This window comes from Schistocerca nitens, chromosome 3 (assembly GCF_023898315.1).
Source record: "Schistocerca nitens isolate TAMUIC-IGC-003100 chromosome 3, iqSchNite1.1, whole genome shotgun sequence".
Lineage (NCBI taxonomy): Eukaryota > Metazoa > Arthropoda > Insecta > Orthoptera > Acrididae > Schistocerca > Schistocerca nitens.
In genome coordinates, this window is record NC_064616.1 from 879,116,769 (window position 1) to 879,143,865 (window position 27,097).

A 27,097-nucleotide genomic window follows, 5' to 3' on the forward strand; every position below is an offset into this window, starting at 1 on the left:
GAAGATGGAAAAGACACGCCGTGGATTAATAATAAAATCTGGAAAATGCTGAGGAAGCAGAGATGGTTGCACTTTCGGTTCAAAAAAGAATGCACTAATGTTGACAGGCAATGCTTAGTAGAAATTCATCCATCTGTAAGAAATTCAATCCGTGAAGCATATAGCAACTTCCACTATCTTACCTTAGCAAAAGAACTTGTTGAGAACCCAAGAAAACTGTGGTCCTGCATAAAGTCGCTAAGTGGGTCAAATACTTTTATCCAGTAACTTGTCGACTACTCTGGTGTGGCAATAGAAGACAGCAAAAGGAAACCTGACGTTTTAAATTTTGCATTCAAGAAATTGTTCACACCAGAGGATTTTACAAACAGACTCGTTTGACTGTCAGACAGATTCTCATATGGAGGACATAGTAACATGCATCCCTGGCATGGAGAAGCAGCTGCAGGTGTTGAAAACAAATAGGCTCCAAGTTCTGGATGGAATAGCAGTTCAGTTTTACAGAGATTACACTGTGGCAGTGCTCCCTTACTTAGCTTGCGATTATCATAAATCTCTCTCCCAACATAAAGTCCCAAGCAACTGTAAAAAAGTGCAGGTGAGTCCCATATATAATAAGGGTAAAAAAACAGACCCACATAATTACAGACCAATATCCTTAACATTGGTTTGCTGCAGATTTCTTGAACATATTCTGACTCTGAAAATAATAAATTTCCTTAAGACAGAAAAGCTTCTGTCCACAAATCAGCACTTTTTTAGAAAGCATTGCTCGTGCGAAACTCAGCTTGGCCTTTTCTCGCATGAAATCCTGCAGCCATGGATGAAGGGCAACAAGCAGATTCCATATTACTACATTTCCGGAAAGCATTTGACACAATGCTCCACTGCAGACTGTTAACAAGTGTACAGAATAGGTTCCCAGTTATGTGAGTATCTCAAAGACTTCTGAAGTAGTAGGCCCAGTATGTTGTTCTCAATAGTGAGTGTTCATCAGAGACAAGGATATCATCAGGAGTGCCCCATGGAAATGTGATAGGACTGCTCTTATTCTCCATATACTTAAATGATTTGATGGACAAGTCGATCAGCAATTGGCTCCTGTTTGCTGATGATGCTGTGGTTTATGGGAAGATATCATCATTGAGTAACTGTAGAAGGATACAAGATGTCTTAAACATACATCACTAGTAATGTGCTGCTTGACACAGTCATGTTGATTAAATATCTGTGTGTAATGCTGCAGAGCTATATGAAATCGAACAAGCATGTAAGGATGGTTGTAGGGAAGGCAGGTGGTCGACTTTGGTTTATTGGGAGACTTTTAGGAAAGTGTAGCTCATCTATAAAGGAGACAATGTATAGAAAGAACACAAGTGTGACCCATTCTTGAGTACTGCTCAAGTGTGTGTTATCCCTATCAGTTCGGCTGAAAGGAAGACATTGAAGCAATTCAAAGGCATACTGCTAGATTTGTTACCGGTGGGTTGAATCAGCATAAAAGTATTATAGAAATGCTTCATGAACTCAAATGAGAATCCGTGGAGGGAAGACAGCATTCTTTTCACGAGACACTATTGAGAAAATTTAGAAAATTGCTATTCTACTGCCACAAACATACTCACACAAGGCCTGTGAAGATAAGAGAAATTAGGACTCACACAGAGGCATATGGAGGGTTGTTTTTCCCTTGTTCTGTTTGTGAGGGGAACAGGATAACACTAGTGGTAGTACAAGGTCCCCTCCGCCATGTGCTGTACAGTGGCTGATGGAGTATGCATATGTAGATACATATATTGTTTGAGTTTATATCCAGAACATCACATGGACTTGATTTAATTTAAAAATAAATAACCAAAATCATAACTATAACAAATAAATTGATAGTACTTTTCTTTAATAGGAGCTGGTGAGACTAGTACTAAGTAGTGTGATCTGTAAACTCAATAAGTGCTTTATAGCAAGTAGAGCTACACATTTATAGTAGGAAAGTTCTGGTAGAATTTAGATAATTTAGGAGCAAAGGAGACCACGTACCGAATAGCAGAAGCATTGTGTTGATTACAGGCAACACAAAAGGGAAAGAAAAATTGCTTCCTTTTTGAATCAATCCTTTCTCGAATTAAAGTGCGCACACACACAGACAGACAGACACACACACACACACACACACACACACACTAGCTCAAGAAAAGATTGATTCCGAAAGCTAGCAAGTTTCCTTTATCTTTTGTGTGTGTGCGCCTGTTGATGGCTCAATACTTCTGCTATTCAGTGAGTGGTCTCCATTACTACCAAATTATGAACTTAGCCTAATATAAATATTACATAATACAATGTTTTTAGAAAAAAGTGTTTCATGTGGAACATATTTTATGAAGTTATCATTGTTCCCAGACTTTGTTCTTCTTTTGCCCTGTACTTAGTAAAATACTTAATTGTAAGGAGTATTTAAATTATTTAATTTTGGAAATACTTTGAAAAATTTACATATTGGTTACCATGGTAATTGAAAATTCTACAAATTTATATTGACGTGTTCAGACAGAATATATTCGTAATGTAGTGCTGGAAACAAATAGAGTAATTACATTATAATGGAAGTGTAGTGTTTCAGACATCAAGACCAGTGTCCACATATTCATTTCTCCCTTTCGTCTCTTATATGTGTATTGTCTAAGTGTGTGTTTGATTGCGTAAGATTATACTATGATAATTTATGAATGATTTTCAGAAACTGACCAGTGACTTTAGTTTATTCAACCTAGTGCGTGAAATGCGTAAACAACGCACAGCAATGGTCCAGACGAAAGAACAGTATGTTTTGGTACATCATGCAGTCAGGGAACTTTTTTGTGAGCAGTTACGGATGATTGATTCACATCCTTATGAAAATATTGATCTAAATGGTATGCCACTTGTGAAAGAGACAACTGATTCAAATTTGGAACCAACTTATGAAGTAATAGAAACACCATGTGAAGGTATGGTAAACAATAGTTATGATTTGTTATAAATTATTTTCTATTTGATAGATGTTATTGGAAATGTAAGTGTTGAAAAATGACTTGTTAGTTAAATAGACAGAGATACCAATACGTTATGATTTTTACACTTATACAAAGCAGTTGTTATTCCCAAGCCTTATTATATACCTTTCCTGAATGTTACACAGGGTGTTCCAGGAGGGATGGTCAGTATTCAGGTATTTTACAGGAGTGCTCATTTGAAGTAAAAAGCATCGTATGGACATATGCTCTATTCCGAATGGTTTAACCCATTGAACATGCAGTTTGTCCGTGGTATGTTGTGAGTTAAGTACTGTGAAGAGTTGAGAGTGTGTCAGAGAGAAGCATTTGTTAACTGTAATGGTGCATGTTTAGGACGTCTATAATGGATGTGCTGTTGCTACTGTTGAAGAATACCATTGACACTTTCTGCCACATGAAATTTCTGATCATAGAATGTTTACAGAGTTTTCAGCACATTGTGGGAAATAGATATTCTTCCAAGTTCCATTTTTATTCTTAATGTTTAGTTCAACAACTTGTGCAGGAACAGCAGCACATTGTTGAAATGGGCGGAATTACACTAAGCACTGCATTGGTCCTGATAGTACAATTGACTGACCCCCAAGATCACCAGATTAAATCTGAAGTGTACAAAAAGAAAAAAACCTGATACACAAGGTGAACTGCTTGATCACATCAGGGACACTGCTGCCCTCATTAGGAAATTTGCAGAGGCATTCAAACAAGCAACACATAAAATGTTCTCCCAAGAGTGCATAAATGCATCAAAGTTGATGGTGGGATATTTGAACATTTATTGTGAACTGTACAACTGTAATGTGACATGTATGACTGTGTTTGAAGGTGAATGCATTAAAATATGTATTTTTCAATTGATAGTTTATAAAATGTGTGTTGTAATGTTTACTAACTGTTAAATGTGTGTAAACTTTACAATTTATTGGCTAATACAGAAAATAAATAACAATGTACATTTTATGTGTCATATCTAGGAAACTATTCGGAATAGGGCATATGTCCATATCAAATTTTTTGCTTTAAATGATCGATCCTGTAATATTTCTGAATATTGATCAGTCCTCCTTGGACACCCTGTATGTTCTACTTGACACTGAATGGCATAGTCTTTAGTTTGCATGTTCGATTTTGTTTCCTTTTTCCCCTCCTGTCCTTTGTTACTACTAGAAGAGTTAAAAATTCTGAAAACTGTAGCTTAAACGTTTTCTTTTGCACACATCTGCCAGTAATATAGCACTTTCAGCTTCATTGCAGTAAATACAACTTTATACTAATTTACATTTATGTTACGTTAATAAGTATGTAACAGGTTAAAGAGTTTTAAAATTTGACATTTGTTTTGAACACTAGTAAGACTTACTTTCTCCCTCACATTTGGACCAAACAAGGTGGCACAATGGTTAGCATAAGGGACTCACATTCGGGAGGATGACAGTTTAGATCCATGTTCTGCCATCCAGATTTAGATTTTCCATGATTTTATTGAATTGTACCAGTCAAATGCTAGGATGGTGCCTGTGACAGGGCATGGACAATTTCCTTCCCCATGCGCGCGCCTAAGCCCCTGCATGGTGCCAGATAGACTGACAGTGCCAATGCCACAGGTGTGCTGGTTATGGGGGTAGGCATGGGGGGGGGGGGGGCGGGGGGGAGATAGTGTTGGGTGTGGTGGGTAGAGGGACACGAAGGTGGGAGACAATGAGAGGTACTGGAGGTGGGTGACTGGCAGCTTGGAGGGAGGCCGGTTTGCCAGCTTAGAAAGTGAGGGGGAGAAGTGGCAGGTATATGAGCCGGCACAATTGTAACGGCTGGTGGGAAGCATCACACACTGAAAGCTACATGGGAACATGAATTGGAAGGGGATGACACAACAGAGGAAGGGGAAACGGTTGGGTGGGGGGTGTAGGGGCTATGGGTGACCTGACTTTGAGGCCAGGACAATTGCAGGAGTGTGGTTCAGAGAAGCTGATGGTGGAGGGAAGGAACCAGATAGCTGGGATTGTGTAGTAGCCATTGAAATTGAGCATGTTGTGCCATCAGGTAGTCAACTTTGTTCTTGACAACAGTTTTCCAGTTGCCATTTATTCTGGTGGACAGCTGGTTGGTAGTCGGATAGCTGGTTGGTAGTCGTACCAACATACGAGGGTGTGCAGTGTTTGCAGTAGAGTTGGTATATGACGTGGCTGCTATCACAGGTGGCCTGGCCTCTTATGGGGTAGGATAAGCCCCTGACAGGACTGAGTAAGAGGTGCTGGGTGGGTGAATTGGGACCGTATCTGTGTCACAGACCAAGGTGCAAGGCCTGGCCAATCCACCAACCCAGCACCACCTACTCCACCTATTCCAGCCCTGTCACAGGCTTTTCCTGCCCCATCAGAGGCCAGGCCACCTGAAAAAGTAGCCATGTCATATACTAACTCTGCTGCTAACACTGCATAGCCTTTTATGTTAGTATGACCACCAGCCAACTGTACACTATGATGAATGGCCACAGGATTGGAAGTAGTAGATTGTTAGACTTAACCACTCCTCACTGCTCATAAACTAAAGTATATTATCTCTGTAACAACTCTTGAGTAAGACACTGAGCTATTTCACTTTACCCATTTATTACAGTTTAACAGCACAGCAGGAGAGTTTCTTTGCAATTTGGAATGTAAGGAGAGAAACATATGATGATGAATTAAAACTTCAAATAATTAGTCTGTGAAATGTGCACAGACAGCATAATTGGTAGCTGGCTGCCCACAAAAGGCAGGGTCTAGGTTCAAATCCCAGTCCTACCCGAAAGTTAAAATCATTGCAAAGATGACAGGGAGATTATAGAGTAATGTCTTTCCAGCTCGGTGGTAATTAAAAATAATGTGTATATGACAGAGCCACATGAAGAGGAAAGTTGTGTAACACTTGTTGGTCAACAAAGTTTTATTATGCCTAAGATACTTTTCATAGTATCAGCTATACATTGCAAACATTGGTTAATTTATACCAAGTTTCAGTAAGAATGCAACAACTGTAAAAACACAGAAATTTATTAGACAGCTTGTAGATTCAATTCAGATGTCTATTTGAAGTAAGCACAATGGTAATGACTTCCTTGGCTAATTTTGCATTCCACAGCTAGCAGCAACCTGTTGAAGTATAATTTTCAGAGACAGAAAAATTTCAGTCAGTCATCAGTGAGTGGTAATTGCATAACTGGTAAATGTCACTGGTAACATTAGCAGGAAGATAGTGATAAAGACAGATACAGCATTGTATCTCAGCTGCAGCTCTGTGAAATGGCACTGTGGTTAAAACACTGAACTCATCTTTGAGATTATATGAGTTCAAATCCTTGTCTGGCATATTGGTACATTCTTTCCATAATGATATAAAAATATTGGGATGAATCCTTCAACAAGAACATAACTGATGGGGTTTTCTGCATCTTCCAACAGAATTAGCTGATAGTCACTCCATTGTGTGTGGAAGAGGAAACATAAACAAGAAACAGAAAGCATTTGAACTGTAGTGGTAAACATAATGTAAACAGATAAAAATAGAAAATGAAGAGCTATTTTAAAGAATAGGAGGGGAAAAGAAGTCCATGGGAAACTTTTGAGAAGAAAGGGCACTTTAATAGAATGTTAGATAAAGCATTCAGGAACAGTTAAATTGGCACTTGAAGGAGCAACAGAGAACATAGTTGTAAAGGTAGACAATGATCAGATGTGTGTAAGACAGGTTACCAAGGATGTTTTCTATAATAGGTATATAGAGATGAAAAAATTGGCCCAAAGTAGGAAGAAGTGGAGAATAACATCAAACTAGTCAAAAGAGTGATGAGTTGTTAGAAAATGGAAAAAAGAACTTTTGATATAAAAAGGAAAATGCTGTGGTGTCCTGCCTTTGTAATAAGACCACTTTTTTTTTTTCCTCTGGAACTAAATTATTCCAAAATGACATCAATGAATTTACAGACGGAAATTAAACAATCTTACTTTTGCTGTGAGTAGTTTCAGTTAACAACTCCATTGAGTTGTTACAGCAGGCCAGCAACATGTGATTTGCAGCTTAGCTTTGACTTTAGTCCGAAAAACCAAATGTCTTGAATTTTGGTACAGGCCCCTTTCAACCACTGAGAAACTGTGTGAAATTAAGTGGTTGGACTATAGATTTGAATTCAAATCATGTTTCACAGGGTGTATATGACCCGGGACAACTGGGAAATCCTGGAAAAACCCGGGAATTTTTTCATCCGAGAGAAAACCGGGATAAACCAGGGAATTTTTCGGAATTCCGGGAATTTCTCATTGTTTTAGCTTTCAGTTAAATTTTTGTAATTTCAACTGGTAAGAATTGATACTAGCAAAGAATGTTACTGTATCCTGCTACTGGAGAATGATACTGCAGCAATAAAATATCAACGAGAGGAAAAAAAATAAAACTCTAGTGGCAAAGGAAATGAGCCATTAACAACAACAAAACACCGTGCACCACAGGAGTCTGCAAACAGCAAAAATATGTCAAAGGCCTTAGGGCAAAGACTATGTAATACTTCGTAACAATAAACTGCTTTCTATGAGCGTAACATCACAACTATTTACATTAGGTTTGTTTAACCAGTTGCCAGCAGGCTCATGCGCATGCGCAGTTGACTCGCGTATGAGCAGTACCTTCTCCCGCTTCCCGCTACTTGAAATGCAGCTGTTAGCTGTATCGGCAGTAGCAGCAAGCAGCCAGATGCTAACGAAAAAAAATTTTCTTGCGCGCCCTAGCTGCCAGATTAGCGCATGTGTAGGGTTGTCTGAGTTGTAGTGGGGAGGGTGTTAGTCTCCACGTGACCCGTGTTTGCGTATATTGATTTCGCTGTTTCTTCTTCGTTTACAGCTCCCACATCAAATGAAGACAAAACAGATTTCTGTGGCCGAGAGCCATCAAGTGAATTAAAGTACTTCATGTAATTATGGAGGGCAAAAATATATTATTGGTTTCAGTTTTCTGATTTTATTTCCAAGTTATTAGCAGTCAAGCAATAATCACCTTGCAGAACAATCAAGTTATTTTTGTCAGTTTGCTAAAGAAATTTGGCTTTATTCATTTTTCATCTGAGGCAAGCAATTTATTTGAAACAAAGTGTTTCATTCACAGTATTGGTTAGTTCCAACTGTTCGCTGAATGTCAAGTGCACATTTTTATCTTCTGCCATGTATGGCATTATACCATAATAAAGAACCAAATATGAGATAGTACAGTACTGGTCCTCTCAGAAAATTTACATTCCAAAAACCACACTGAAAAGCTTAATACCAGATGGGACCTACTTCTTTGTGAATCTGGAAAAAACCAATTTGCACTGCAAGCCGAATTATGCGTTTTAATATGGTTACGAAATCCCGATACTCTTGGAGTATCCTCTGATGTCCTTTTTCTTTTATGGCATAATGTAAGATTTCGTAGTGATTTGTACATACGAACATGCGAGTTTCCTACAGCACTGCAGCTGTGCACACGCAATAATGCCTGTTTTCTGGTACTCTCTGGCAACTGCTAAATAGAACCTATTTCTAACCGTCTCGGGGTAGTATTGCAAACAGTGGTTCGAAAAGTGTTACTTTCAAAGTAAATTTCTCTTTACGCAAGATGAATTATGTTATGAATGAGAAAATGGGATGAATTTCTTAAATCACAGAGCGTTTATAACTGAACACTTTGAGGACCAGCCACTTACAAGAATTTCGAGCCCAGAAGACCAGACATTTATATCATTATTTTAAATTTACTGGCATATTTGTGTGATGTATCTTAAAGTGTAACATTCTCAAAAAAATATCAATATTACATGCAGAAGCTTAGCTTCTCTTGTAGCTTAACGAGCGAGGTGGCGCAGTGGTTAGCACACTGGACTCGCATTCGGGAGGACGACGGTTCAATCCCGTCTCCGGCCATCCTGATTTAGGTTTTCCGTGATTTCCCTAAAATCGCTTCAGGCAAATGCCGGGATGGTTCCTTTGAAAGGGCACGGCCGATTTCCTTCCCCATCCTTCCCCCACCCGAGCTTGCGCTCCGTCTCTAATGACCTCGTTGTCGACGGGACGTTAAACACTAATATCCTCCTCCTCTTGTAGCTTATTAATCTTCAAGACCAATATTATATGTGAAAGCTTAGCTGTTCTTGTAGCTATACTATGTATATTAATGTAAACCATTAACTTTTCCTCTTTGTGTGTTTGCACTATGTAACAGTGATCTTGCTATCGGATGACTATAACACGTGTCCTATGCTCTGAATATCTGCTGTCATCAGTCGGTGAGATCACGTGGCATGAGATATGACTAGCTTACAAAAGGACATCGCAAACTCGATTTCAACACTCTGGAAGCTAACTTCATGTGTTTGGTGCAAACCGAATTTATACTTTCGTAATACGCAGTGTATATGTTGCTGAACATCAAAGGTTTTTCCAAAACTTCTGTCCTTTTTCCTCATCAAAAGTGTTTCCAAAACTCCCCCCCCCCCTTTTTTTTCTCCAGGAAGTTCTACGCCAGTGTAACCATTCAAAGGATTGATAAGTTTTACAGTTCCAAGGAAAAATCTACAGAAAACCTACTGTCACTTAGCACGGAAAACGTGTATTTTTGCCTGGGAAAAAGTATATTTTCTAAACGGGATATCCAGGATCCGGGAATTTATTTTCTTTGTCCGCGTATACGCCCTGTTTCAGTCTTCAAGTTTTTTTTTCTTTTTTCTTTTTTTTTTTAATTTAATTTTTTTTTAACAGTGTCATTTATTCTCTAAAGCTCTATTGTATAAGATATCCTGAAGGCAATTGTGCCACAGGTTGCTGCCTGCTTACCTTAATGGAACAGACAAACGCTGGCCGGTGTGGCCGTGCGGTTCTAGGCGCTTCAGTCTGGAACTGCGTGACAGCTACGGTCGCAGGTTCGAATCTTGCCTCGGACATGGATGTGTGTGATGTCCTTAGGTTAGTTAGGTTTAAGTAGTTCTAAGTTCTAGGGGACTGATGACCACAGATGTTAAGTCCTATAGTGCTCAGAGCCATTTGAACCATTTTTTGAACAGACAAACCTTACACATCCACATCAATATCCAGTGAGTTTCCAAAGTATATTTTCTCAGCATCAAGATCATAACAGTCTACCACTCAGTACATTCTGTGCACATGGAGTTGCATATCTGAGTTCTCTGTTCTCTGTAACCTTGGCACGAAGCAGAAAAACACAGTGGTTAAAGCATTGTAAAGCATTGGACTCAAATTTGAGAACAGAAATATTGTAATCTCTATATGATCATTCATGATGAGGTTCTTGGATTCCCAAATGAAGACAAATGCTAGTGTTGTTCCTAAGACAGACCACAATGAATTTCCCACCCTTTCTAGTTCAAACTTTCAACGGTAATGGTGTCACTGACAGGATGTTAACCCTAATCTCCTTTCTTCCTTTGTAATTGTATCCAATGCAGTGCAGTAGCTTTCATGTGACCTGTGAGTGATCATTCTCGCAGTAGTGGTTGCCATTGAGTAGTGGTTGAGGGATTCAATATTTCTTTGGTCCTAAGATAATTTTCTGCCACTTAAGCCTTTCAGCTCTGGCAATGATTAGTTAATGATATAGTGCCAAGTTACACTGTCTGAATAGTGTATAACACTATAGGAGGAATACTATTGTCAGATTTTGTCATTAGGTATAGTTTAATAAATCTGGAGAAGACTTCCAACACTACTGATGTGCATGTAAAATTCCCAGAAGTCCTTGGGGAGGGGGGACCGTAGAGATCCATTAATTAATTAATTTGAAATTATCTTTTGGTTTTATGTTTTGCATGGGTCCCTTATATGTGTTGTCTACCACTTTGCCCTGTGGCAAATATTGGATAACTTTAAACGATCTGTTACCTTCTTCAACACATTATTGATGGTTATTATTACACTCGAACATTTTACAGTGCACTTCTTAGGTCTTCAGTGCCGTAATGCTGGAGGGAAGTAATTTATTACCTCAGTTTCAAACTGCGATTGCCAACAAACTTACCATTGTTCAGTATAAAAATCTCTATGCCCATAAAAAATATCATTGAAAATTTTGTAATACTGTACAAATTTTGGATTTTTCACAATACCATACCTAAGCTTTATTGATTTCCAATGCACAGCACTACAAAGGCACTTTACAGAAACTACAACACGCCATAAAGTCAGAATACCCAGAAATGCTGTCAGTTAAAATCATCCTATTGCATGGTAACCCCCACACTGCCAATCAGACAAAGGCTGTGCCTTATTGATTTGCTTGGGAAACACTGCAACATCCCCAGTAAAGCCCGGATCATTTACCATGTGGTTTTCAAATCTCTGATGACATGAAGAAATACATGTGGATGTCAGTTTCTGATAGATAAGGAAGTTCAAGACTGAGTGCAGTTGTGGACCCGTCTGCAGTCGACCACACTCTACGAAACAGGAATTGATCATCTCGTTTCCCTGTGGGATAAATGTCTCAACATGTGTGGTGATTATTTTTGAATGGAACCATTCCATGGTCCCATTGTGGGAGATATTCAGTTTTGTTTGATTTCTCCTTATAGTTCCTTTTCCAGTTCTTCAAAGTCCTTATAAAAGCACTATTTTTTTCTTAGCAGATTATTAAAATGTGGACTATTAAAAGCCTGCCCCTTTGGAAACTTGTGGTGAAATCCACAAAGCCGAGAAATGCTTCAAGCTGGTTCTTATTCTTGAGAGACTAACACTTATCAATTGCTGTTAACTTTTCTGGGCCCATACCGATGCCAGATGTTGTGAGATGTGCCCCAGAAACTTATTTTCCTTTCTCACAAATTCACATTTTTTGAATTTCAAAGTTTTCCACCAGCTTGAAAAAGCAGTGAATACTTTACTCGATAATTCACAATGTTTTCGCATTTCTTGTGCAGCTGTTAACAAAACCTCTGCATATGTAGTTAAGCTGTCATTCAGTTCTCTCCCCAGGTCCTAGATTCAAAAAATTTTAGATTAATCTGTAAACTTCAATGTTCTGTACAGTTAGTATTGCTCTTTATTCAGGGGATTGTTCAGCTGTGTCTGTGCATTGTAATGTGTTTATGTAATAAAGTTGCTTTCTGATTTGAGTGTTGTGGATGTTTACAACCTGTATTCTGAATACTCATATACATGAAAGTATTCTACAAATCACATACATTATTTCTATATTATTATTGTTGTTATTATTATTATCATTATTATTATTATTATTGAATTCTTTTTTAAGGGGGCTTGTGTAATTTACATGCTATGGCTCAAGTCTGAATGTGAATATTCAATGTCTCTTAGTATTTGCCTTATGTTTAATCATTTTGTTAACTGATACTTCTGTAGCTTCCTGGTTGCACAACATAATTCTAAATGAAAAACACAATATGTCTGATGATGGCCTTGTAAACTGGAAACTGCTTAACAAAATAAATTAATTCTATAGGACACACGTCACATCATGTTTTTCATTTAGATTTATTTATTTAAACTAGTGGTAATTTACTATTTTTGTACTTGGCAGTAACTTTCCAAGTTCAGTTATCATTTTCTACTTTTCAGAGAAACAAGATATCAGAGAAAAAGAAATATCTAATTCTGCTGCTCCTCCATTGCCACATAAAAAGAGACTTTCCACAGCAGCTTCCAAACAAGAAAAAGAAGTTGAAAATCTAACAGAGAAACAGCGTTTAGCTTCTGAAAGGACTAGTGTTAGTGAGGAAAGTGTCAGCTCCAGTGTCATGACATCAGTAACGTCCACACAGAAACCGCGGATAGCAAAACTGAAAGCTATATTTGAGAGGAATCTAGGAGATCTTGAAACAACCAATCCTCCGACCAGAGTGCGTCATTCACAACAGGTCACTCGCAGCCATTCTCTCGGCGCAGTTTGTAAACCTGACTTGAAGCAGTTATCACCGAGTCGATTTGGGCAGAGTGAAACAAAGACAGTTCAGCACAATGTGAATGAACCCAAAGAAGAAAGCAGTTCCTCACACTGTTCTGGTTTTCAGCCAGCTCTTCCTATAAAACGGAGTAAGTCATTACGGGTTCTAGGTTCTTCTGATCAGTCAAAACTGTCTTTGGTTTCAGTAGGAAAAGGAAACTTGGTAAAAAGTCAAAAATTTTGTGGGAGTGAAAGTGTTGGTTCAGGAAAGTGTATTGCAACGCAGCAAGCAAAAGACTGCACAGTGAATCATAAGTCCTCAGGTACAAACATTTCACATCACTTTGAAGGATCTGAAAGACGAGGGTTGGAAACGGGGACCGTCTTTAACCAGCCGAGTTTGAATAGTTGTCCACCTAAGTTTTCAGACAGAGCAGGTGCAGGAAATGAACAAAGGTATGATGGAGGCCAGAAACTGCATGGGTTAGCAAACTCTGTGAGTGATAGAAGCAGCAGTTTGGAATGTTGTGGCACTGAAGAACTGAAGGGTAACCTAAGGAAAGTGCAAGGAATGTCAGTTAGTGGTGGTGGTGGTAGCAGCAGCAGCAGTAGTATGGAATCGGAAGCAAAAGCAGCTCTGTGGCCTCAGAATAGGTCCACATGTCAAAGCAATTTGTCTAAGACTGATTTAGATGATAGAAGAGGTTGGAAAGATAGTAAGCAGTGTGCAACAAATTTGGTAAAATATGCTGTGTGTCAACACAGAAACTCATTAAGTAGTGGACAGTCTCATGCTTCTTCAAGTGTTTATGTAAAGCCAGTGAACCAAGGACTTTATGGTGAAATTCAGAAGAAGGTATCTAGCATTGTAACAGGACTCGGCGTAAGGGAGAGGAGGAATAGCTTCAGACAAGCTGTCAGCACTGATAAGGTATCTGGCTCAGATACACGTTGTGTAAAATGTTGTGAAAGTGATAGTGTGTGGTCAAAAAGTGATATACAGGTTCGTGATGCTAAAACTCTTTCAGATAGGCAGGAAAGTAATTCCAAAGTGTTAATTCAGAGTGATTTGGTGCAGGGTGCCAAAATCTACTCTAATCTCTCCCCACATTCTCATGCAGATGTTGTACACCCAGTGGTCCAGGATGAAAGGGGAGAAAGAAGTGCTCGAGCAGGAGGGCCACAGCCTCATAATTCACAAAACAAAATTAAGTGTTCATCAGTTAGGACTGAAAAAAATCCAGTGAATTGCTGTAGTGAAGCGGTAAACAGAAAATGTATCCATCAAAGAGCTGAAGAACAAAGAGTGGCCAAACCTGTGAAAGAAAGCAAAATATCACCTCATGTTTGCAGGGATGAAAAAGTTTCTTGTGTCATGTGTGAACCAGAGGGCAGAAATCAACACAGAAAGGTAGAAAGCACATACTCAAAATACAGCAGAATATTGCCTGTTGGGAGAAAACTTTCTCAACCAGCATGGGCGAATCATGAACAGTTGACTTCAAGTGTCATTAGGGACAGTAGCAGTAGTGGAAGTAGATTGGATCCTCAGCAGTCTCATTATTTGCACGATGTGAAACCTGAACTGACTGTTTCAGCAAAACCATCTTTTGTCCCTCAGACTGAAAGATACGATGACATAATTACAAATCGTGTGTCTTCAAGTGAAGTGAGCTACCATAAGGGGTTCCTAAACAAACCAGTACCACCTCCTAGTAAACAAAAACCTACTTTGGTTAGCAAAACTATAAGAGGGAACAGTGCTTCGAAAAATGAAAGAGAACCGTGCCCAGGACAAAGTAGCGCTTCAGCCAGTGCACAGTTCTTTGGTGAGCAGAGTACTGTAGGAAGTGATAGTGTGTTTGTTAAGAATGTAGATGTTAGTCAACAACAAACTCAGCATGTGGATAGGTTAGTGAGAAGAACAGTTTGCAAAGAAAGGGAAGAAGGGAACTCCAAATTATTAGCAGCAACAGACAGCCAGCCATTTGCAAGAAATGTGGCCCAAAGCGGTGGACCTGACTTTAAAAAAGCTACAGTAACTGTTGACCAGCACAAATATCAACACAGTAGTGGTCACGTTCCTGCACTTGGGCAAGATGAAAAGCTGTCAGCGCGACACAAACATGCCTCACTGAAGGAAATCAACCGTAGTGATGATTCATTTAGCTATGGTAAGTGCCTCCTTTATTTTCATGCATGTATAATACTATTTCCTGATTGAAAATCATTGTTATTAATTTCTTCAACAACTTAAACGTGATTTGTAGCTGTATAACAAGAATAGGTACTAAAACAAAAAATTCAGAGGATGGACTGTAATATTTGCGTATCTCTGCTATACTTAAACTTACACTGACTGCAAAGGTGGATGGATGGAGCCTTGGTACTCTATCCAAATTTAAGTGAGAGTGTTGCAAGCATGATCCCATACACATTTATTATTAATTACTTGAGCAGTTTCTGTATATTTCTAATCTGTGTTGTTTCATTTTATCTTCAAGGTATCATTAAAATCCTTCTGCTTTTACTATTATGTCATCTTATAAGATACTTAAAATGCATCCTCAGCAAAGAATTTTGCCTAATTCATCACTGATGTCTGTGACACAAGAGAACTGCATGACATGGAACTTTCCTTTCCTGCTAAACTTCATGCCTTTTCTTGCTGTTTTACTGATATATCTGTTGGCCCAGAAGATGTTATGCAACTCTTTCAACATGTGTAGACAACTTATTCATTTGGGCATATGAAGTTTAATGTCAACAAATAAATTACTCATGTGAAATACACTGTTTACCTAATTTTTTTAATTGGTTGACCATCACTGTCAGTGTCACAATTTTATTGACTATTTCATAAAACTGATAACTTATCGAGAGGAGAGGTCAGGGAGTGGGGGAACAAATAATGAAAATGTAGCACTGTTGAATACCAGAATTAAAATGCCACTGAAAATAATAATAATAATAATAATATTATATGTAAAATATAGTAATGTATTTTATTTCAGAAGTCTTCATGGTGGGTAAGGAAATCATAAGATGGCTGCTATGCCCTACTAGTAGGATCCATCCTAGTATTGGTCTGTAATAATTTGTAAAAACATTAATCACAATGACTGGATGAACTTGAGCAGCAATAATCGTCTTTCACACTTACCAGCTTACTTTACTAACTTACAGTTACAGCTGCCGGATCATCATATCTAAAGTACTCCTGTATGAGAAGTGTTGTCTTTTATTTCATTAATTTTAGTGAAATACATCTCCATGGTGTAAGTATTAACTATTCCTACAGTTAATAGGAGGAGCTAATCTGCAGTAAGTCTTCAGCTTTGGTTTTAAAACCTGAGGTTTGTCAGAAACACTGTTCAGCTCTTTTACTGAGTGAAGTGGCACAGTGGTTAGCACATTTCTTTCATATTTGGGAGAACGACTGCTCAAATCCAAGTCTGGCTATCCTGATTTAGGTTCTCTGTGATTTCTCTACATCGCTCCAGGCCTCTCCTTTGAAAGAGCATGGCCAATTTCCTACTGCATTCTTGAAACATTCTGAGCTTGTGCTCTGTGTCTAATGATCTCAGTGTCATCGGGGTATTAAACCCTAATATTCCTTCCGTCCTTCCTTCCTTCCTTCAACCCTGTGGAAGCCTATTGAAAATTTATATTGCAGAATATTGAGCACTTTTTTGAACAATGTTTAAGATGTGCTCACAACATAAGGATTACTACTTTGTCTTGAGTTCTCTGAATGGATGCTGCTCTTCCTCCTAACCAAGTTAATATTTTTACATATAAATCTCACAAGTAAGTGGATGTGTTGTGATGTAAATGTGCAAGATGCCATCACTTTTCATAGAGGCCTATGTGAAATTCATAAATTAATGCCACATACTGCATTGTGTTCGCTACTGTCGTGGGAAAAATTGTTTTGTGTTGTACTAAATTCCCCATCAGTATTATTCCATATAAAATCAACAAATTGAAGTAAGTGAAATGAACTAAGTTTTATAATATCAGTGGTGCTGACTAAATAATAATATAACCATAAAGGTAGGTGTCTTCAACTTCTTCAGCAGGCCTAGAATATGAGCCTTCCACGAAAGCTTGCCATCTGCCCCAAGCCTCACAAATTTAGTGTCTTCTGTTTCACTAATCATACCATTATTCTAGCTGAACTGGATGTCAGAATAAGTAAAATTGTGTTAACAAACTAGGTGATGTGTACTTACTGGAATTGAAGAATCTGCCCCTCCACTGGCACCGAAGAGATGCTTGTCTCCAAGGCCAATTTTACCATCCAGTAAAGTTCCTGGCCTCAATTAGTAACAATAATACTTGTTTCATCTGCAAACTAAACAGCTCTAGAGTTATCTGCTATAAATGTAAATGAAGGCAAGTCTTCATTTTATTTCAAGAAAATAGTATCCCCAGTGTGGAGCCCACTAGCACACCCCCATTACTCTGTCTCATCCTACATTCTTGACTGTTATGTGACAATGTTAAACAACTTTTTACTGCTTAGTTAATACTGAAACAACTAAATGTCTCACACCAAATTCTGTCATGATCTGCAGGGCATTATATAAAGCCACTGTAGGGAATGCCAACGATAGAAGCATGGACCTTAGTCACCTCTTGGATATCTGATACCAATTCCTCCTGTAGTTGCTATATTTTACTAAAATTGAATTGACCTCTTCGGGAGAATTCCCAAGTTAACAATTAGGGATACATGGATGGTACTGTGTACTGACCGCCTCATCTAGTAATTAGTTAGTTTCATGATCCATGGATCATTTGCACAATAAATTGTAATGAGTAATTTTATATACACATCACAACTTAATTTTTAAATATGGATACATGCCAAACATTTGTAAAGTAATTTCTGTTTATCTTCCTTTCTTTCTTTCTTTGTAAAAATCTGCAGATTTGGGGTAGTATTTCACCCACCACCTTTTACACATTACAGTAATAGAAATTCTTCTACAGTGTAGAGTAGTTGTCAAGGAGAAACCTTTTTAGTTTGTTTTCAAATTTTATTTTGCTATCTGTCAGACATTTTATATCCTTGGGTAAGTTATCAAAAATTTTTGTTGCAGTATTGTGTACACCTTTCGTGATGAAACAACCTTAATGTGGAGTAATGAATGTCATTTTTCCTTCTGGTATTGTAATTATGTACAGCATTGTTCCTTTCGAACTGCAGTTGATTATTTACAACAAACTTCAAAGAGGGAATAAATATACTGTGAAGCAGTAGTCAGTATGCCCAACTCTTTAAACAGATGTCTACAAGATGATCGTGGATGTGCACCATGTATTGATCTTGTAGCACATTTTTGAGCAATGAGGACTCTCTTTCATAAAGATGAGTTACCCCAGAACATTATTCCATATGACATCATAAATATGTGAACTTACTGATTTGTCTCTCCCCAAGATTTGCAATGATTCTAAATGCAAATGTTGCTCAACTAAGTTGTTTTAGGGGTTAAAGAATGTGTTTTTTCCAGTTAAGTTCTCTTCAGTATTAACACCTAAGGATTTTGAAGTTTGCACGCAATTTATTATTTCCTCACCATGTGTTATACTGAATATGTTGTGTCTTTTTAAAATTGAGGGTCAGACCATTCACGGAAAAAAAGTCAATGATACTTTTAGGAACATTGGTTTACTATTTCTACTCTTTCAGTATACATGCTTGGATAGATTACAATACTAGTGTCCTCTGCAAAAATACTTAATTCTACCAGTTGTATATTAAATGGAAGATCATTCACATATATGAGGAACAACAGTGGACCTAAGATTGAGCCTTGAGGAACCGTGTACTTAATTTCACCCTAGTCAGAATAATGTCTCCAGACCACATTGGTTGAATTACAAAGTACAACCTTCTGCATTCATTTGGTTAGATATGACATTATCCACTGGTTGGCTCTACCATCAATCCCATAAAACTTCAATTTATGTAGAAAAATATATTGTGATTCACACAGTCAAATGCCTTAAGTAGGTTGCGGAAAATACCAAGTGGCATCATTTTATTATTTAATGCTTGTAAAATTTTGTGAGTGAACATGTAAATGGCATTCTCAGTAGAACAACTCTTCTGAAATCCAAACTGTTATTTTCTGTGGATATTATTGCCACTATGCTGCCGGCAAGGCTGACCTGGCTGCCATAGCTCCAGAAGTTTCTAGGTTTCTTGTAAAAAGCATAATTTTGAAGCTTGTGGCACCATGTGTAATGATCTTTGACCATTTAAAACTGTTTCAGTCGATACTAATGTCGAAAGTAATTTTATAACGCAACATCATCCACAGGATGACTGATGGCCATCTATCACCTGCAAACAAATGGTCTCATGGAATGTTTTAATAAGTCATTGGCAGATTAGTTAGATAGTTTCATGTTCCATGGCTCATTTTGCATGATTAATTGTAATGACGAGGAATGGATCATTTTACATTCACATTACAAATTAGTTTGTAAATATGGCTACATGCTAAACATTTATAACTTGTGAGTCAGTAATTCCTACCCACCAGCTCTCACAGTAATATAATTTGTTCTAAGGAATAAAATGAGTTGTCAGGGAGAAACTCTTTCAATTTGTTTTCACATTTTATTTTGCTGTCTTCTGACATACTCTTGATGTGTGTTTGACATCAGAGAGACTGGATACTACAGACCCTGTCATGACAGTGACATATAATACAGCAAAGCAAGACACTCCATGTTTCATAGTGTTTTTCGTGGTCTCTGGATGAAAGGCTGAAGCAGTAACAGACACTTGGTTTCTGCTTCAACCTAATGGTGCTGAAGACTGCTACATAAAACTGCTCATCGCCTAAACTGAGGAAGCAAGACTGCTCGTGCCCATATGGACCTTGTAAGCTCAGAATAAGGACCATGGACATTATAACGCTGCACACAGACTTATAAGCTACAATCAAGGTGACCTAGTATGGACTGTTATATGTGTATGGAAGTTCAGGTTATTAGAAAAATTAGTAAAGCGCTAGTTTGACCAACATTGAATTTTACGTCACTTGAGGGTCATAATCTGTTGATTCAAGGATGATGGCTCTACACTGAGGAGACAGCCACAGAGACATTGTTCATGTCCTTCACATGAAGCCATGCCATAGTTCTCTGAGGTGCAGATCCATTGTAGGTGCTTCCAAAACAAGTTACATGAAGGTATATTGGATAGTTGCAATGTCTCAACAGAAGTAACTCCAATGGAATTTCACAGTGACAATAAGGATGTGACAACATGACCACATTGTTGTCGTCATCATCATCATCATCATCATCATCATCATCATCATCATACAAATGACCACTGATTAGATCCAGATCCAAGATGCTATAGTTAACTCATAAACAATGAGTTAGTGGTTGCTGTTGTGTGCCACCCCCCACGCACGCCCCCCCCCCCCCCCACACACACACAGAGAGAGAGGGGGGGGGGTTAATCCAAGTCATTTTTGCATAACATTGTGATTGGAGGTGTGAAAAGCCACTCTCTCTGTGCACTTGGCTGATTATCCAGAGTTAACTCAGTTTATCCAGTTTGTTTGCAAACTATAATCGGCAGCAAGTTAACCCTGTTTGTGTGTGTGTGTGTGTGTGTGTGTGTGTGTGTGTGTGTGTGCATATTTTACATGGTTTTGCAAATTAACTCACATATACTTCATTTTAGTTCCATATGTCAAGAGTGTAGGTATTTTGTACCAATTACTTCATGATTTCTGTTAGTATTGTTGCATGGCAGCTCAGTTCCCATCAAATGTGCTGTCAAAAAGATTTGACAGATGCTGTGTAAACATTTGTTGTTGTTTTTTTTTTCAGTGTATTTTGTTGTATGCTGCAGTTGGTGATGTGGAAATCATTTTCAGTTTACAAGGGCAGTCATATCAGCATGATTCCTTTAAAAAGTACACAAACAGTTTCCTTCTCCTTTTGTGTCCAAACTGAATTGGTGCTCCAGATCTAATGACCTTGTCATCAACAATATATTAAACCCTCATTTGCTTTCCTGTAAGTTTCTGATTTACATTTCAATGACATCTGTAATGAAATAAAGGGAGACATTGTCCCTTCAGATTCCTGCATGCCGCAACATTGAACTTCTCATAATCTATCTCACCAATATGGAAGATATTCACTCATTTTGTCCAAAAAAAGGGCTGCATGTGTTCACATTCAAATGGTATAATAGATATTGTCAGGAAACATGAAGAAAGACACGTGGTAAAATATTGAAAACTGTTTTGTTCTTCTGTGTATCATATATTGTTTTTTAGAATTTCATACAGAAAAATAAAATATTTTATGCAACATGTATAACAAAGCAGCAGATCAATAAACAGACTAAAAACTATATTTTCAGTTTTCTTGAAGCTTGTGATATCTTGAGGTAGTATTATGTCAACATTTTGTATTAAGATATTTCCAACTGACATTTTTCTCTAAAAGTACTGGTACAGGGTAATTATAATTAAAGTTCCAGTTTCAGAATGCTGTAAAAAAAGAACTGCTCTCAGAATGTCATCAAATTTGAGTGGAATATGATAGAAGAAAGGAGAAACATTATGGAAAGAAAAAAACATTACGACCAGATGGCACCGTAAATGTCATAGTGTAAAAGTGTTCAGTCACAAATGACAGATGAATCACAATACAATGGCTATGGTGTGAGTTGCTCATTAAACCTGCAGCACGGTGCAATGTGCAGGACCACACAAGCTGGGAGACAGGCACAAGATATGTTATACTCTCCACCGTTTTGTGCCGCAGGTTGAAATTGAGAAACAGTGTGTTCCACAACAGGTTGGAATGACTCGAGTGTCACAATCAGAATGTATTCCTCAATGTATTCCTTCAATTCAGCAACATTTGTAATCAGAGCACTGAACACAGCATCTTTCAGATAACCCCACAGCCAGAAGCCGCATGGATTAAGGTCAGGGGATCTGGATGGCCAAGCTGTAGGGAAATGGCACCTGATAATTCTAGAATTTCCAAAATGGCTCTGCAGCAGCTGCTTCACTGTCTGTGCATTGTGCAAAGGTGTGCCATATTGCATAAAAATGATCCTATCCTTACATCCATGATGTTGAAGTGTTGGAATGATGTTGGTGCACCAAAGGCCTTCATAGCATTTACAAGTGATGGTACAGGATCTGCAGAGCCCATCTCTTAAAAAAAAATATGGCCCTAAGATAAATGGTGCTGTCAACCTACACCACACAGTTACCTGTGCGGAATGGAATGGTATCATTTGACGTGCGAGCGGATTTTCTGTTTTCCATATTCTGCAAGTCTGTGTATTGACATGCCCTTGGAGATGAACGTTGGCTTTGTCTCTCCAAAAAATGTTCCATGGCCATTCATTGTCCACTCACATGTGAGCAAGAAACTCTAGAACAAACATTTGTGTTACTGGCAGGTCAGCTTGAAGTAACTCCTGAACATGGGTCTTTTGTACGACTAGCAATGTTCCATAGAATTTTATGCACCATACTAACAAGGAAGTCCAGAGTTCGGGCAGTTCTCCGTGCACTGCATGTTTGCACATCACTGCTTGATCCCTCCTTGAATGCTGTGGCTACATCTTCTACTGACATCAGATCAATTGTTTTCCTCCCTCTGTCACACTGAACTTCAAAAGAATGTGTCTTTTTCGAATTTCTTAATTGTTTTCTCTAGACCCCTGACAGAGATTTGACCGACACCTTTTTTCATATCCTTGAGTGTCCAGAACTTCTGCACCATTATTGACACATACAGTCACAGTTCTTGTAAAATAACTTTACCAGCAGTGCATAATCGTGCACTGAGACAGTCACACCGAGTGTTTCAGACACAAACTGAAGAATAGCAATGCACCCCATATCTTTTGTTTTGCAAATTCTGCTGCTTAAGCGCCATCTAGTGGTAATATTTTTTATATAACGTTTCCCCCTTCTTCTATAATATTCTGTCATTCTGAGCAGTGGTTCATTTTTTACAGCCTTTTGAAACTGAACTTTTAATAATAATCATCCTGTACATTATAATTAGTAGAAGGTGTTGAATAACAACTTAAACAATTTTTAAATGATTGCATTTCAGACATATTTTAATCTTGTTCTTCTCATAAACAATTATAGTAAGACCACCAATAATCATATTGTTTAATTGCCCAAAACTCACCTACCTGGCAGTTCTCTATTGATGGATCACAGTGTGTCCTTAGAATTCCCATAATTTTCTTAATAATTTCAGATGAATTTTGGGACTGGCACCGACATGGCCCTCAGACCAATCTTTCCCTCTTTCTTCTTTAATCTTAGCAGGCCCATTTCATATAAAATTTCTGCCAGCAATTTGTTGATGAAGAGGTGGCAGTGGTGTTAGCAGGAGTGTGATTTTTAAATTGATTCCTTACATAGAATTGTGTCATTTAACCCCCTCCACAGGTGGATGTGATGAATGAGCTGTCTGGTTTTTCTGTTAATGTCGACAATTTGAAGGCTAAATTATTGTAAACATCCACGTGAGATGAGAAATGAGTTACAGAAATTAACAGCCCATGCAAATAATGAAACATATCAACTACAAGTTGAGATAATTATATCAATGAACTAAATGTATAGTGAGCTGAAGTACAAACTACAGTACACCATGAGAGTGAGCTTCCTAATCTTAGTTGTAGCTTGAATCAAAATAATCTTAATGTAGATATTAGTGACAAGCAAATTTTTGACTCAAATAGTTCATTGTACTGGGCAATCAGCAGTGGAAGGGGAGCACAAGTAAGTACACAAGCACTATCGATTGCCAATTGAATCTTCTTTATTTGTGTGTGTAATGTGTAGGCTGTGTCACATAACAAACACAAGATATACAAGAAAGTGTTGTAAACAAACATCCAAGTTTCTAATGTATTCAGTAGAGTTTGCTGTTGCCATCAGGAACTCCTCTGCATTCCCAGGGGATGCTCAAAGTGGGCACATATGGTTGATGTGCTGTGTGGTTTGAGGTTTTGTTGTTCAGAACTACTCACAGATGGGCAAGGGCACTAGACTCTATTTGAATAGTGACCCTGTGCCTCTCACACTGTTTGTACTTACTCTGTTCAGTACAAACCAGACTTTGCATTGTTCCACAAGCCATGGAGTATTGTTTGAAATACAAGGTAGGAGTATTGTTTGAAATACAAGGTATCAAGTTGTTCAGTTGTAGTGTTAGACTGACATAATTTTAATCTATCATTCACTTATACTGCCTGCATTCTCATGGAGTTCTTTTGCTGCACACACAGAAGAGAGCATCTGGAATTAAGCCTGATGTTGTTGATGGTACAGATGTTATGAACTGGAAGGTCTTCATTCTCAGCCAGTTTATAAAATCCCTAATGGGAGTGTCGTGGTGCTATGTGGCGTCTGATAGGAAGTCAGAAAGTGTGGATGTTTCTGGACATTCCTGTGAAAGTGCACATGGTCCGATTTAGCTGTGCACCAACAAATCTGATGTAATCACTGTTAAGCCAAAATGAAGGTACACCATCTGTAGGGCAGTTCACAGTGTGTATGCTGGTGAACTAAATGTTATTCTATAGAAATTCTGTATGATATTTTTCTGAATCTGGCAGCCATTCTATCCAAGTCCTTTCTGAAGAGGAGTATGCATATGAAGTGATTTAAAAGTGAAATGACCACATAAAACTAATCACAGGTAAGGCAGATGCCAGACTGAGGTTCATTGGAAGAATCCTCAGGAAATATATCCCACCCACAAAAGTGGTATCTTACAAAACCCTCGTTCAATAATTGCTTGAATATTGCTCATCAGTCTGGGATCTGTGCCAGATTGAATTGATAGAGGAAATAGAGAAGATCCAAAGAAGGACAGCAAATTTTGTTACAGGTTTATTTAGTAAGCATGAAAGCAACACAAAGACACTCAGCCAATTCCAGTCGCAAGCACTACAAGAGGGGTGTTCTGCATCATAGTGTGGTTTACTTTTGAAGTTCTGAGAGCATACCTTCCTAGAAGAGTCAACCAAGTATTAAACCATTATATTACTTCTTCCCATGTATAACTCATTAAAATACCAATAAGGTAAAATCAGAGATATTTGATCTCACACGGAGACTTACCTGCAATCTTGCTTCCCACGAACCATTTGCAGCTGGAACAGAAAAAGGAGGAAATGCCCTCTACTACACATCATAAGGTGGTTTTCAGAGTATAGATGTAGATGAAGTAGGATATTTTATCTAGTACAACTCCAGATATTTCGGATTTTTGTTTTATGTAAGCTGTTTATTTTCAAATTAGATACAGATTTCATCATTTGTTTGTTTATAGTTGATATGGAATGTGTTTACTTGTGTAAGACTAGTGTACACATAACCCCTCCCCATCCCTGACACCCCCCCCCCCCCACACACACACACACCTTAAGGAGACGAAAGTTCAAGAAAGGGATAAGTTGGGGAAGATTATTAAGGGAAGGCAGGTCACTCAGACTGAAGCATGAGAGGTTATGAGGTTGAGGTGATGCCGAGATGAAGGACTAGTATCAGAGAGTGTAGTTGGTCAAAGATGGTACATTGGTGAACATTGTGCCAGTGCCAGTCCAGGCATAATGAGAGCAGACTGAGAAGTGAAGATGGACTAAGAGAATAATAATAATAATAATAATAATAATAATGAAAAAAGGTAATAGTAATATATTAACGAGAAAAGATAGGGGGAGTGATTGTACGTTGATGGAGGGTAAATCCAGGATGATGTCAGATGCGAAGATATGTTGGTGGAAAAATTCCATCTAAGGAGATTGTGAAAACTGGTATCATTTTAGGGGATCCAAATGGCCTATGTGGTATAGCACTCACACAGGTCCCTTGAGTCATGCTATAGAGCACGTTCAGCTACCAGATACTGGATGTCTCCCAAGAAAGACATTTCTTCTGTAACCATTTGTATACTCAGCCAGTTTAGTGATAGTCATGCCTGTATAAAATGCTTAGCAGTGGACACACATTAGTTGGTAAACAACATGCATTGTTTTACAAGTTACTCAGCCTTTGACATTGTAATATTTACCAATAATGTTTCTGAAGTAGATGGTAGTATGTGGATGTATGGGACAGTTTTTATAGTGGGAATGATTGTAGGGCTAGAAACCTTGTGGTAGGGATAGTGGTCTGGGTATGTCATATGATTTGACAAGCACGTTTTAGAGGTTAGAAGGGCTAGGTAAAACCACAGTGGGTGGTGTAGGGAGAACTTAGGGACAGAGGATCTCATTTCAGGGCTTGACTTGAGAAATTCATAGGCTTGCTGGAGTAATATGTTGTAGCATTCAAGGCCTGGGTTGTACTGGGTGACAAAGAGGTGCTTCTGAGATTGTTGGTAGTGAGAGCTGTGTTAGTCAGAGACTGAGAGGAGGATACTCCCTGAGAGATTTGTTTGTGAATAAGATCTGTGGGTAGTTGTGAGAGTACAAGGCTTGTGAAAGGTTGTTAGTGTAAGTGTGAAGGTATTTGGTGGTGGAACAGATACATTTGCCACCCATGTCTAGACTGTTAGGAAGGAAGTGTTTTGATTTGGAAGGGGTTGCACCTGTCAGTGTGTAGCTATTGGTTTGGTTTTATATGGACTGATGTGTGGATGTAGGCATCAGTGAGTTGGAGGTCAATATCAAGGAAGGTGGCTTTGGGTTTGGAAGAGGACCTGGTGAACTTGGGCTATGAAAAGGAGTTAAGCAGTTATAGGAATTGGAATAGTTCTTCACCATGTGTTCAAACCACAAATATGTTGTCAATAAATCTGTACCAAGCCAGGGGGCCAGCTTTTTGGTCAGAAGGTGCTACTGTGGAGTAATTCAAATAAAACATTCCCTGTGACATGGTCCAGTTTTTATCAGTTACAGGTATGTAGCTGGTTACAGAATAAGTTTTCATTTCACAGGTTGATACTCCTTTTGTAGGTCTGTTTATCAGTTGTCATTTTGGTTTCAAAGTCTAAGTTGTGGAGTTGTGCTTGATTTCATTTCTCAGCTGTGATTGTGATTTGTTGGCCAGTTGTATTCTATCATCTAAGCATGCCACAGGAAT

At 38.4% G+C, this 27,097-nt stretch overlaps 1 protein-coding gene across 2 annotated transcripts in view; it reads left to right on the plus strand.

The window, feature by feature from the left end:
* The window catches only part of LOC126248919 (uncharacterized), a 154,367-nt gene that overhangs the window by 61,443 nt on the left and 65,827 nt on the right, over positions 1-27,097 (plus strand). For both annotated transcript variants that reach the window (XM_049950412.1, XM_049950413.1), the window contains exons 6-7: positions 2,735-2,984; positions 12,644-15,142. In XM_049950412.1, the coding sequence (XP_049806369.1) occupies positions 2,735-2,984; positions 12,644-15,142 (2,749 nt within the window). The remainder of the gene's footprint in view (positions 1-2,734; positions 2,985-12,643; positions 15,143-27,097) is intronic.